At 30.3% G+C, this 14,382-nt stretch overlaps 2 protein-coding genes across 3 annotated transcripts; one reads left to right on the plus strand and one right to left on the minus strand.

Annotated features, from left to right (window-relative positions):
- Window positions 1-380: 380 nt before the first annotated feature.
- LOC120090786 (heparan-alpha-glucosaminide N-acetyltransferase-like) lies at window positions 381-4,896 on the plus strand. Its single transcript, XM_039048492.1, has 12 exons — window positions 381-612; window positions 648-805; window positions 2,344-2,502; window positions 3,088-3,206; window positions 3,287-3,398; window positions 3,482-3,598; window positions 3,767-3,858; window positions 3,970-4,036; window positions 4,134-4,215; window positions 4,302-4,393; window positions 4,505-4,648; window positions 4,750-4,896. Exons 1-12 carry the CDS (start codon window positions 381-383, stop codon window positions 4,894-4,896), a joined length of 1,521 nt encoding a protein of 506 aa, XP_038904420.1.
- A 212-nt stretch (window positions 4,897-5,108) lies between these two features.
- LOC120091252 (ACT domain-containing protein ACR10) lies at window positions 5,109-8,441 on the minus strand. 2 transcript variants are annotated; one of them, XM_039049200.1, is made up of 6 exons: window positions 8,065-8,441; window positions 7,657-7,875; window positions 7,292-7,397; window positions 6,376-6,709; window positions 5,874-6,158; window positions 5,109-5,516 (listed from the first exon to the last, which is right to left on the minus strand). In XM_039049200.1, the coding sequence occupies exons 1-6, from the start codon at window positions 8,216-8,218 to the stop codon at window positions 5,499-5,501; spliced, it is 1,116 nt and encodes a 371-aa protein (XP_038905128.1). In that variant the 5' UTR covers window positions 8,219-8,441; the 3' UTR covers window positions 5,109-5,498. The 2 variants fall into 2 exon arrangements, with proteins under 2 accessions (XP_038905128.1, XP_038905127.1); XM_039049199.1 differs by having other exon boundaries at window positions 5,109-5,520; window positions 8,065-8,436.
- Between the last annotated feature and the right edge of the window lie 5,941 nt (window positions 8,442-14,382).

Genomic DNA, 14,382 nt, shown 5'->3' on the forward strand with positions numbered 1-14,382 from the left:
AATTAAATATTGAAAAAAAAAAAAAAAAGAGAATAATGTTACATTTATATTAGTCAATGGAAAAGTATCAAAAAGAACCAAGAGAAAAACAACGAACAAAGCAGACATAACTGTTGGCCATTATTTCTCTCAAATCCTTCATTTGTTGGATGGATATTCACACACACACTCTCTCTTTGATTCACTAATTTTTATATTAATTACACATTTTGAACTTATAAAATATACATGGATTCTCCGGCCGGCCTTGTCCTATATATATTCTCCATTTATCGTATATATATATATATATATATATCATAACCATTCCCCCGCAGAATTATCTTTAACTATATATATATGGTTAGTGAGCTTGGTTTTGGTTAAAAGGGTTATTATCTATGGAAGAATTATTTGTTAAGGAAAAACAAAACGATGATGAGAAAAACATCAGTTCTATTAGCAGACCAGATGTTATAATTGATTGTCGTACTAAGGAGGAGGAGGCGACGGTGACGGTGGAAGAGCCGCCGCTGAGACAAAAGACAAAGAGGGTGGCCACCTTAGATGCTTTCAGAGGTCTTACTATTGTGGTTAGTGCTAAACAAAACTCTAAGCGTTGTTTGTTTGTTTGTCTTTTTTCGTATATGAACAAATTGATGAAGAAGTAGTGTTATATGTGCTGCAGTTAATGATATTGGTAGACGATGCTGGTGGAGCGTATTCACGAATCGACCACTCGCCGTGGAATGGTTGCACGTTAGCAGACTTTGTGATGCCATTTTTCCTCTTCATTGTCGGTGTTGCCATTGCCCTCGCTTTCAAGGTATTTTTATAACACACCATTCGGGACAAGAGTTGATTTGTTTAGTCATTTGATGACCCATCAAATAAAAGCTTAATAAGACATGAAAGCTCACGTTAATAAGTTGTAGGGCCCACAATTCGTTTAGGGTCGTTTGTTTCGCGAGCATCTTATATTTGGACATCTAGATTACCGTATTTATTTTTCAATATTGTGAGATCCCAACATCCGAAGATTCCTGAGTATCCTAAGATGTCTGGACAAAGGGCATCTGTAGAGTTTTGGATATACTGCATGAATTTTTCAAATTTTCGAGTTGAGAACATCCTCATTTTACTTTTTATCCTTCCTTTTTATTATATATAAAGAGATATCTCCATTTGCATTATATAATTAAAATAAACACTGTCATGTATATCATATATTTTCAGTTAATATCGTAATTCTTATTATTTTTTAGCAATATATTCAAATTTAAATTTAAACTAATATTTATTTTATAAAAAAAAAACTTAAATTATGATATATTATTTTGTTGAGAAAAATAACATATAAAAATTATATAAATTTTATGAGAAATTCAAATTGATAAAAACAAATATGTTATATAAGTTCAAATTATATCAAATTAATTATAAAGTAGTAAATAGTCATAAGGACATTCTTGGAATTTTATGTAAATTTAATACGTTTCCGAGTAGAAATCCTACGAAATAAATATAATTATCAAAATATTTTCATATATCTATAAAAGTATTTCTACAAAACAAATATGGTAATCTAAAGATGTCGGACATCTATAATTCCTAATGTATATAATTTCGGACATTTAAGATTTCAGTTATCTATATTCCCAAAACAACAAATGGCCACTTAAGAAGTCGTTGGATGAATAAAAAATGTAGGAATTAATAATTTCACTTCCACTTCTCTGTTTAAAAACTAATTAGGTTTTTGAAAACTGTTTTTTTCTTTTTACCCTCACAATTTCTTGATTATTATCATCTTCTTCCTTTAGAAAAATATAAGAATGCTTAGCCAAATTTGAAAAACAAAAACTAGGTTTTAAATAATTATTAGCAAAATTAGCATATTGTGAATACATGGTTAGAAAATTTTAAAAAATATATATATATATTTGTGGAAATAATATATACCAGCTTAATTTTTAAAAATAAAAAAAAATACCAAGACTTCTTTTTATAACCATTGGATTTCTGAAAGTTATGGTTGTTTTTTTTTTTTTTTTTCACATTATTTTTACAATAATTTTTCATTTTTGTTTAGAAAATATTTAAATTTTTAGGCAAATTCAAAAAACTAAACAAATGGAAAAAGTTTTTAAAAACTATTTTTTAGTACCCAAAAATTGTTTTTGTTTTGAATTTGACAAAAAGACTCAAGTGGTTTTTTAAGAATGGTGAAAAGCATACTAAATAAATAGCGAGTAAACAAACATAAAGTTCAAAAAATAAAAATTCAAATTCAAATGTTTATTAAAATGACTTAATATAGATTATTTACTATTGATGAATGATGAATTTGAAATGAGTTTGCAGAAAATTTCGAATATCAAACAAGGAGTGAAGAAGATAACTTTGAGGACTGTAAAGCTTGTGTTTTGGGGTCTGATACTGCAAGGTGGATACTCTCATGCTCCTGATGATCTTCAATATGGTGTTGATATGAAACACATTCGATGGTGTGGCATTCTTCAAGTATTGTTCATCAAAACTTCTCTCTCTTCTTACCTCTTTAAATTTCATATATCTATTAAATACAAAATCCAACTTTATAATTCTATTAGCTACCTTTTAAAGTTTTGGAATATATTAGAGCCTATAAAATTATCCGTAAACCTCATCGTTATTTGTTTCAAAACTACCTATATACTTCAAAATCTACAAGATACACCTTGAACATTTATAAATATTTCCAAAACTACTTTTAAAATAGAAATCCTTTAAAATTTCGTATAGAAATTAAGATTTATAACAGTGTGACAGTGACCTAAAATAATATGGTGATATCAAATTTTCTTCTAGGTCATTGTCACACTGTTTTAGGTTTCATTTCTATTCAAAATTTCAATATTTCTTCGTAGACTACTTTTTTTAGTTTTCAAAATTCTGTGTTGGATTTTGAAATTATTCCTAAAGTGTAGAGAACAAAACAAAGAAATCAATAAGTGAAAGTAGAATTTATAATCTTAAGTTTCACAAATCAAAAACAAGTTGATTATCAAACACGATAACATACTACATACGTAATTAAAATATAATTTGTGGGTGATGAATTTGCAGAGAATAGCATTGGTATACTTTGTAATAGCCATGATTGAAGCTTTCACCACCATAGGAAGACCAAGGGTCATCTTGGGCCATGGCCATATCTCCATCTTCACTGCACATCGTTGGCAATGGTGGCTTTCAGCTCTCTCCCTCTTTATCTCTGTTTCTTAATTTCTCTGTCTTTTCACATTAAACATTTTATTCTCTGCAGGATTGGAGGATTTGCAGCTCTAATTATATACATAATTACAACTTATGCACTCTATGTTCCAGATTGGAGCTTCTCAGTGCTGGACAATGACCAGCTGCTGCACCATTACACAGTAAAACCTCCTTTGCCCCCAAATTCTAAGGCTTCACTCAGTTATTCATCTTGTTGTGGCTTAAAACTTGTGTTGATTTTCAGGTGGTTTGTGGGGTTAGAGGCCACTTGGGCCCTGCCTGCAATGCTGTAGGCTATGTTGATCGCCAAGTTTGGGGCATTAACCATCTCTACTCCTACCCTGTTTGGACTCGCCACAAGGTTTTATAGCTCTTTCTTAGGATGTAGATCAATAAAAGATAAATGTTTTTGTTTTGAATAAAGAGACTCATATGTGACATCTGCTGAGAAATTATTCTAGGAGGCTGGAACAATGTGGCTAACGATTCGTTTCTAAAAGGGTTGTTGAATTTGTAACAAATGATTCAGGACTGCACGTTTAGCTCACCAGACGATGGCCCTCTTCGAGATGATGCTCCAAGTTGGTGTCTAGCTCCATTCGAGCCCGAGGGCTTGTTGAGGTTTGACACTTTCTTCTAGTATATCAAAACATCTAGTCTAGAGTATATATCTAAACCAATTGAGCTATATTACGAAGTGAGATTAATTTTGATTGGTGTTATTGGTTTCAGTTCAGTTTCAGCCATTCTTTCTGGCACCATCGGCATCCATTATGGTCATGTTCTGATTCATTTCAAGGTACAGAAATGACTTCCAGTTCAATTGAATGTATGGGTTTTCATCCAGAGATTTAAAAAGTGGAAATGAAATTGATGGTTATGGAACTTTTTTGCAGACTCACTCTCAAAGGCTCAAGCAATGGGTGGCAATGGGGTTTGGCTTCTTTATCATTGGCATCATCCTTCATTTCACAAATGGTTTGATCCCATGATTTTCTTTCAAAGTTCAATACCTCTTACCAAACAATCTCAAAACATAACTGATTCTAAGACTTAATTTGCAGCCATTCCAATAAACAAACAGCTTTACAGTCTTAGCTATGTCTGCTTCACAGCAGGAGCAGCTGGAATAGTTTTCTCAGGTTTCTACATTCTGGTAAAAATAAAATTCAAATCTCTTTCAAACCCATTTTTCATCTCTGAATCTCTACCATTTTAGTTCAATGCTTTGTTTGTTTCATTATTGTCTCTTCCTACATTGACACAGATCGACGTTTGGGGGTTCCGAAAGCCATTCTTATTTCTAGAATGGATTGGAATGAATGCAATGCTGGTGTTTGTAATGGCGGCTCAGGGAATTTTTGCAGCTTTTATCAATGGATGGTACTATAGAGATCCTGAAAACTCGATAGTAAGTACTGTTATCTATCGACATTGCAAAATCGACCTACATGTCCTTCAAATGATTCAGATTTGTGTTTAGAAATGATGGGTGATTAATAATATAAACAGGTTCATTGGATTCAAAAGCATGTATTCATCAATGTTTGGCATTCAAGAAAATTAGGAACTTTGCTGTATGTGATATTTGCTGAAATAGCATTCTGGGCAATAGTGGCTGGGATTTTGCACAAGCTGGGAGTGTACTGGAAATTATAAAGACTTGGAAGAATTGAAGCCAAACTATGGAAAAAACACCAAATTTCTGCCCTTTATTTCCTTTCATTTTTTGGTTGGTTCAAATCTTCTCTTTGAGTCTGTAAAATATTTCTACATGCAACAGTACTTTTGTATAACAGCAAGGCATTGATAAATGAAAATTTTCATGTAATCGCTAGAAACTTCGTATTTCCATTAACAAAATTTGGTAATTAGCAACAACTTATTCCTATCATATTTCTTTTCAAAATGGTAACAGGTGCTCTGTATAAAATTGAGACCAATAGAACTCTCAAGGCAAGTTGTTTATCAAAAGACTTGAAAATATCAACCTTTACATCATATAATTCACACGATTCTATCCCTTTAGAATACAAACATGTTACATGCATCAATAAGATAAGGAGGAGCAACCCATTTTAACCTGGAAGAGCAAGCTATATATATAGCTAACTAAAATATTCTTTCCACTTAAGAAATTTTGTACTACGCCCATCCCATCAACATCTTCCGGACTCCTTCCTCGATCTTGCTTCTCGGAACCGAAGACCCAGCTCCTTCATCAAGCATGACTCTGTACACTTCCCATTCTCGGTCTCCGATCAAATGGCGTCTGATTTCTGCCTGGAAGACAATCTCATTGTAGTTAAGCTTTGCCATCATATACACCAAAAGCAAAAACAGAGAGACAAAGGGAACATTCTCCAGATGAATTGTCAAAACTGAAGTTTGAAAAGCTAAATCACAAATTTGAGACTTTAGTGCATCAGAAAGCAAAGACAGCGAATATTCAAATTGGACTTGAAAAGGTCGTGGAATATATCATGCAGTGGATATCCTAATCATATGTGAGCCAGCTAAATTTTAGTAAGCATCTAGGAAAATGCCAGAAAGACGCTAGGGGGATATGAAAGGAACGAATGATTGCAAGGATGACATCTAATAGTTCCATAAATTATTGTAAGATAGGGAAATACCAAAAAAATACCAATGTCGAGCAATTTCAAAGCAAGAGTGATGTCATAGAACACAAGAGGCCGACCCTTGCCAGATAACTCAGTGGGGTTTGCTACAAAGAGCTCTGTGTCGGGACCTCTGCTCAAAACAGCTACTCTGAGGGGACGAATCAGTTCCATCTGTAAGCGAGTTGACAATGCATTCTGCTTACTTTGGTCTAAAATCTTCTTTCCATCCGCTTGCATGATAAACAAGTCAATCTCACAGGTTCTTCTCTGCTTCTTATTAAAGCGTCCATACGAAATCTGGCTACACAATTAAGTTTAAATATTGGTAACAGAACCTGAACTAATATGCAGTGTACAAGAAAATTATTTTAATGAATCCCTGTCATAGAAAATGAATTAGAGGAAAGAATCAGACCCAACAGAATTGGGTGCCCATATTTCCAATAATTGTGGCCATTCAGTGATAACTTTTAAAATAAATATTACATAGGCATTGAACTGAATGTTTATATACCTGAATGTTGTAATCCTTGAGAGTTCTCATAATGTCGTAAATAAGACCTTTGTGATCTTGACAGACAATTTGAACTAGGGTATGAGAAGGACTGAGCGAATTGTCCAATGTAACAGATACATCTTTAGAAGCTAATGATCTGCTAGGTGACTTTTCATTCAACTCCAAGCTACATGATTCTTCAGCTATTTCAGATGGAAGAGACGATGCTTGTGAGCATGACATAACTCCAGCGTCAATCATCTCTATTTCACAACTTATCATTGCATCCCCCAAGACATGTTTCAAGTGGTCACATGTGTCACGCTGTCTCTTTGATGTGTGCATAAGCTCCCTAATGGAAACACAAAAATGAAAATATGTTTTCTGAAACAAGGAAAAAGGAAAAACACCAGACATTAGTATCTAGAAGTTATAATATTATATATTCATGTCAAACACGAGTTGGGGTTTCTCTCCTCAAGGTCTTCAATTGTACATTAAAATGTACCATCTCCCTTACTCTGCTACTGAAAATATGAATATGTTGCCATCATCTCAAGAACTTTCAAACCCAAGACCTTCCACTCAACTGCTCACAGGTAAAAGAAACAAAATTGGAGACAACGAAGAGGTAAACAGGAAAGCTCGCTCAAGAAGAGTTGAACACACAAGATTAGTTACAATTTAACCTAAAATGAAAGGACACCGTGCAAACACCACTTCCCACTCATACTACTAGGATAACCGTCCACTTTCGTTTTCCTTGCCAATGATATATTGGATGAGTTGAACTACTTGAACTATTTATGCAAGTTGTACTATTTTAGCTCTAACGAAACCATGAACCCATCTCATACAAGTCAATCAAAATGAATTTAATACTTGGGAAATACATAAATTACACATAGCAGATAAATAAAGCTCGATGTTGAACCTGGTGTCGATGATGAAAAACAAGTCCATCACTTTTCCATCTGGGGTGGTCGACACTTTCACTTTCTCTATAAGAAGCTCAAGCTCGCAAAGAACCCATGTTACATCTACAAAGAAAACCACTCTCTCAAAATTAGAGACAGATATGACAAGCAAGATGAAAGGAAACCAAGGGAGGAGACAAGAAGAACAATATTCCACGCTTTGCTCTCTTTTTTCCTCCTTGGGGGAATGGGGGGGTGGTGTGGGGGGGGGTCTACATTTAAGGAACAAACTTCAATTGACGGGTTGAATCAGATAAATCCAATATACAGTCCTACTCCTACTCATAGAACAAAAAAATTAAAGGGGAGGAAATTAACAAACCGTGTAAAAGCCCTCTTCGGTCATGGCAACAAAATTTCAAAAGAAACATATCGGGGGGCTTTGAGGACTGCGGTTCCGGGCGGAAATAAGAAAGCATAGAAGCTGAAGAACAAGAAGGGCAAACCTCCACCAGCCTCTGTTTCAATAATCCCCACCTCGTCGTCGAATTTCCAGTCACCCAAAACACTATGTAGCACCATTTACCATCGGTCGTAACATCTTCAACACGGTATTCACAAAATCACAAGATTAACAACGCCATCACGTCACTAGTTGAAACAAATCAATCCAAAAAGAAAAAAGAAAAAACACAATCGCCCACTAGCTGTTTGATAAAAATACCGAAAACAAAAACCCAACCAGGACGTCTAAAATGAAAGCAAAGAAATTATTCGAGGATTTACTCACCGCCTCTGACAATGTTAAGACCAAAGAAGAGAATTATGCGGCACAAGTCGCAGCCCAACCCGGTTTTGTCGGGACAATTGACAGTGATGACGGTAGGCTCATCGTCTTTCTCCGACGGCCTCACAAGCACCACATCGTCGTGCAAAATACCCATATCTTTGTCTCTTCGTTTTCTTCTTCTTACTCGTCGGTGGGGCTCTGAGATTTAGAGTTTTCCGATGGGTTCTCAAGCAGAAAAATACATTAATCCTTTAATTTTTAACAATTTCGTTTGTCTTTTGACCAAAATGTCCTTCACAATCCCAAAAAATTCCCTAAACAAATACGGCTTTCGAATATTAATGGAATTTCATTATACTTAATCCGTACTCTCACAGTCTCCCTCTCTCCCCTCAATATATTCTTTCTTTTTCGAATGAATTTAAATAATTCAAAGATATTTTTTAAAAAAATCGCAGATGAGGGGTGCAATTTTGTAAATTGAGAGAAACAAAATATTTAGGATTGGTGAAATATATGAGATTTGCAGAATTATTTTTTATGACGGACAGAGAAAAAGTAAAAGAAGGTGACAAAAGACAGAACAACCAAAAAAATGTGATTTTTAGGTACGATTATTGAATAATAAAGAGAGTTTCTTTTCTCTTCCTTTTTTTCCTTTTTCTTTGAAGAGAATTAAAAAAAAAAAAAAAAAAAAAAAAAAAAAAGATAGTTAGATTACAAGTAAAGGTTGAATTTTAATTTAAGCGTCCAGTAAAATAATTAATCTTTGAATTTTATCACATTTTGAAAGGGTTTTTTTCTTTTTCTTTTTTTTTTCTTTTTTTTTGAAAGGACATCATAAAAGGTTTAGATTGATTTATTAGATTTTTTTTTATTAATTTAATCTATGTAAGTTTTGGTCCAAATTTAATTAGGGTTCGAGGTATAATTATAACTATTACCGTACTTTAGGGATATGTTTGTAAATTGTCTTTTATATTATATTTACGTTAGTACATTTTGTTGTTTTTTATATTTCATAATGTTTTTCAATGTAATTGAAATGTCAATTCATTCCTTCGATTGTTAATAAATTTAAGAAGTTTAAATAATGTCTACGTATAGGAAAATTCAATAATATGATCTTATCTAACGTCCTTTTCTTTATTTGCAATTTCCAATTATTAATCCTTTTAATCAAATATATATATCACAAATAGGTAATTTTTAATCAAACTTTAACACCCTTCTGTTGATTTGTTCATGGCTTCATCTGAAAATGTTTTTATCTTCGGCCTTTTATTTGTATTTTTCAATTATTCTTATCTTCTGTTTATATATATATATATATATATATATATATAAAAGATCGAAAAGGGTTTGATTGGTAGTCACTTTATCGTTTACTTATTCTTTATTTTCTTTTTATTTGAAAATGATATATAGTAAGATTCTGTTTTTCTTTTTTTCTTTTTCTTTTTTTATAGCTATTTAGATTTGAAGATTTTGAGGGGATAGCCGAAGAAGAAAAAGGGAATATACATTTAAAAAAATGATGATTGGTCTAAAAGAAGGAACAAGGCCAAAAAATTAAATTATAAAAGAGAACTTTGAGATTTTATTCTCTGATATTTACTTTATGTTGGTAAGCTTTTCAAATATTTATAGAGTACAAAATTCTTTTCTTTCTTCAAAATTATCTTATATTTGCAAGTCATGATACTAAATATCATGCACTATTGTGACTACAACAATTAGCTAATCAGAAGCTAAAACATTAGTATACAAAGATACAAATTTCAATTCACATAAAAGATAATAAATAATAAGTCAATCATAAACGTAGTTTTGACCCAAAAAAAAATTGATTGAGACATATTGTATTCACATCTAAAAGTATAAGATTTGAATTCTTGATCAATTCTCTAAACAAACATTTTTTTTTGGCTAAATTCAAAAAAAAAAAAAAACCTTTAAACTTTGTCATTTATTTTTAAAGTACTATATTCATTCCAAAGTTGTAATATTACTCTTGACCTTATACTAATATTTCAAAACTACCTTAACAATAAAGCTTCATTAGAATTTTGGATAAAAAATAGGACTTGGACGGATGCATCGATATTGTAACTTGATAGAATAAGGATTTTGTTCTAGATCATTGCCATATCATTTTAGATATTAATTGTCGTCCAACATTCTAATAAATTTCTACTCTCAAAAGTAGTTTGAAATGTCTATAAAATATTAAGGGTAATTTTGTAACTTGATAGAATAAGGATATTTGTTTAATAAAATAAAGTATAGAGAACATTGACCCATATTTGTGAGATTTTTAGTTAACAAAGTTTAAGATATTTTTTTAGTTGAGATTTTTCAATAAAACACATCAAATGACATATTGGTAGACATTGTTCAAATTACATAAAGTTTAGCATCACTATAATTATCTTTTCAAAATAAAATATATATTTATGTTCTAATCAAACAGAAATTGATCTTTTGTTTTCATCTTCAACAATTGGATTCTCATTAAATAATTATTTCCTTAGCATCTACTATGTAAAAGACAAAGTGTAATGGAAACTTAGACTCAATAATTCAATAATTCAATTGTTAAATACTAATAAGTCCCATTTTTCATTAATCAATCAAATCAAACAATTCCAAAAAAGAAAAAAAAAATGAATCTCTTAAAGTGTGAATGGGAAAAGAAAAAAGTAGAATCACATCCCATTGACATTGGGATAAAAATCTCCACACAAGTTGATTCTTGTTGTTGGATTCCACTAATGCCCCCTCCACTCTCCCTCTAAAGTAAAGCATTTGATTGGCTTACACATAATAGCATATGTTAAATATTAGCTAAAACATTATTATATTATAGTTTGTATTTGGAGTATATTTCTTTAGTTTGAATTATAATAATATGTGTTTGAGGTGTAAACTATTTTAATTTGGAAAGGAAATAATAAACACCGTAGCAAAAAATTAAAAAACTTTAACAAATAATAAATATTGTAATAAATGTGGATTTCGAAATAATGTCGACATCAGTAAACTATGGTTATCATAATCTTAGGATAGACGTTGCACCAAATGTCTCCTAAATTTGGCATCATAGTAATGGACAACATTTGGTTTCTTGCTTGGTTGGCTACGGCCTTCAACCCTCTTCCTTCATCAATTTTTCTTAACATTTAGTTAGTTTAACACTATTCATATAAAACCCACTTGTAATTATAAATGTCACTCTCAATTAATAAATAATAAAATTTTATTCACACAAAATAATAATATATATTTGCTATCCTAGATGCCACTTGTGTAGTCACAGTGGTAATAATATACTTCAATTATATATACTATATATTAATTTTTATACGATTGAATAATGAAGGCATTAAAAAAGTTAAATGGACAGACCACTCATTTAACGGCAATCAATTACCTATCCAATGTTAATTATTAAAATAATTACAATTGATAATATTTTTAAGAATAATAATCGAGTGTATAACATCATTTTAAAAAAATGTAAATATAGACAAATCTATCAGACGACTCTCAAGTCTATCAAATAGACTTGATAGACTTGATAGACTCTTACTAGTGATATAGTCTATCACTGATAGACACCTATCAATAATATGGTTTATCATTGATAGACTATTTAAATTTAGTCATATTTGTAATTCTTTTTACATTATGTTATATGTGCTAATACTCTTGGTCTAATATCTATATTTGCAAGTGTCCGTAATTATTATGAACGAGATCATTAGTATATTAGTAATAAGAAAATATTCCATGGTTAAAATTATAGTATATATAAAGTTGTTATTTCTTGGCCTAATAGGTAGGCCTATAGAATCTAACAATAGGTTAGAAAATCTAGTCCTTTGGAAGTGATAAATCATTGGTGTGGATTGGGACCTTTTCAAGAGGATTCTTCTTTACCCTCCAATAAATAAGTTACATAAAAAAGGTATAACATCAATTCAAGGGAACATTGAAACTTTATTATGACTTTAATTTACAACATAAATACATGAAATATAGAAAGTATTTAATATTTATGTATATTTTGTATCTTAGGGTTTTGGTGTCCACTCAATTTGGAAGATAGAGATAGACCAACAAATTATGCCCTTTGTGGCAGCATTTTAATCAAAAAGGGTTGTCTTCCTCATTACCTCTTGGCTGTCCAAAAAGGTAAGTCAATAAATTGAATTTTATATATATACACAAAAACAATGACACTTTTGTAATCCCCTTGATTATAATTTTAACCACATGGATAAAGACTTTGTAAGAAGGTGTATTATAATTTATAGGTTAAATAAGTTATAGAAATGGGCTGTTTTAGAAAGTAATTAAACTTATATTTAATATGTAACTTTAGGCCCCTTTTGATAATCATTTGGTTTTTAGTTTATAATTTTTGAAAATTAAACTTATAAACATCTCTCCACCTCTAAATATCTTGCTTTAACATCTACTTTTTATCCATGTTTTTAAAAACCAAGTCCAATCTTAAAAACTTAAAAAAGTAGTTTTTAAAAATTATTTTTGTTTTTAAAATTTGGTTAAGAATTCAAATCTTCTACTTAAGATTGATATAAACCATGATAAGAAAACGAGAGGAAATATACTTAATTTTTTAAAATCAAAAAACGAAATTGTTACAAAACGGAGCCTTAATTATCAAATTTAGAAATTTTTTAAATCTTAAGCCCTACAACATACAAACAAAGCCTTAAAATTGTGCCCTAAAGTTCCTATAAATGAATTGGTATATAAAATCTTTTTCAATACACTAAATTCTTTTACAAATTGTCACCATTATAGCTCAACTTGCATAAATTTATACCATTTACAATCACCTCGAGAAGTACGATTTTCAACCCACATGTTTAAGGAAAAAAAAAAAACTTATATAACCCACAAATCTTACTAACCAAATATAGATTGTACAACTCATTTTTCCACCATTATATTAATACTTTAGATTATTTTTACACAGTCTTCCCAATAAAATAATAAAATAAAAATTCATCCAAATGTGTTTTGGAATAATTTCATTATAGATAATTGTATTTGACAAATAATTTGGGCAAAATCATTTTCGATTAAAAGGAAAGTACGAGTCCCATGTGGATGGTTGGCTAACAAACCAACTTTTCCATTAATCCTAATCAAAATAATATGAGTATTAGAAGATTAGATTACCCAAAACGGCTACAAAATCAAATTACTTATTTGGGGACAAGGCAAGAAAAAACCAAATGTGATATATCGACTGCAATTTGGCGTATCGTCTTGCTCATCTAAATTATTAAAGCCATATTTGAGAATAACGGTATTTTAGCATATTCTGTTTTGAAAATTGTACTTATTTTCCACCCTTTTTTTGGTATGATTTTCAAATTTTTTTAAGATATGTTCCCAAAAAAATAAAGGCAAGTTGTTTAAAACTTTTTTAGTTTTCAAAACTTTCACTTTGATTTTCAAAAGATATTTTTAGAAAGTAAATAATAAAAGACAAAAATGTATCGAAGAGTAATATTTATAAGCTTAATTTTAAAAGATCCAAAGGGTGATTCAAATTTTGAATAAAAAAAATATAAACAATTACAAAATGATGGGTATTTGGTTCCTTAATTAGGATTTAGTTATATAATGAGTTGTTTGACATGAGAACTAAAAATTTCATTCATGATCAAAGATTATATATCTAAATCCTAATTACCAAAAACATTATTCAATATTAAAAAAAAAAAAACAAATAAAGTTTTGTTTGGGATTGTTGTAGTTTTTTAAAATAATTATTAACTGTGCTTTTAGAAAAATCAATTGTGAAATGAAGTAAATTAGTGCTTGGTAAATTTAAACTTGAAACCTGAAAAAGTAAGCATTAGTGTTTGGTAAATAAATACTAGATTATCTTGTTTTAGTTATAATAGCTAAAATAGACTTATTACTAAAACTTTTATTTTTTTTATAAAATATAATTTTAAATCTATGTAAAATGATATATTTTGTTTATTTTAAACTAATTTTAAAATATTAAGGAAAATAGTTTTATTTTTTAAAAAATAAATATGGTACAATTGTTATAAAAACAAAAGATATAGATTTGATTAGGTGAGAAAGAAATAAACATATGAAATAAATCTTAATTTTAAATAATAAAATTAAAAATTAATTTAAGATCGTATTAGATTTGAAGAATCCAAAAGTGAGTACGATACCAATTTTAAAATAGGCGTGAAATAAACCTATTTTTAAAAGTGATTTTAACATATTTCCAATCTCTTATATATATATATATAT

Source organism: Benincasa hispida, chromosome 11, assembly GCF_009727055.1.
Source record: "Benincasa hispida cultivar B227 chromosome 11, ASM972705v1, whole genome shotgun sequence".
NCBI lineage: Eukaryota > Viridiplantae > Streptophyta > Magnoliopsida > Cucurbitales > Cucurbitaceae > Benincasa > Benincasa hispida.

Excerpts from the sequence above, each read along its gene's own strand:
- LOC120090786 (XM_039048492.1), top strand. The coding sequence starts at position 381 with ATGGAAGAATTATTTGTTAAGGAAAAACAAAACGATGATGAGAAAAAC. Across the intron at positions 613-647 it reads TAAGCGTTGTTTGTTTGTTT|TAGTGTTATATGTGCTGCAG; the intron begins GTCTTTTTTCGT and ends TTGATGAAGAAG. Across the intron at positions 3,599-3,766 it reads CTGTTTGGACTCGCCACAAG|GACTGCACGTTTAGCTCACC; the intron begins GTTTTATAGCTC and ends CAAATGATTCAG.
- LOC120091252 (XM_039049199.1), bottom strand. The coding sequence starts at position 8,218 with ATGGGTATTTTGCACGACGATGTGGTGCTTGTGAGGCCGTCGGAGAAA. Across the intron at positions 7,398-7,656 it reads CCGAAGAGGGCTTTTACACG|ATGTAACATGGGTTCTTTGC; the intron begins GTTTGTTAATTT and ends TTTTCTTTGTAG. Across the intron at positions 5,521-5,873 it reads TCGACATTGGTATTTTTTTG|GCAGAAATCAGACGCCATTT; the intron begins GTATTTCCCTAT and ends ATTGTCTTCCAG.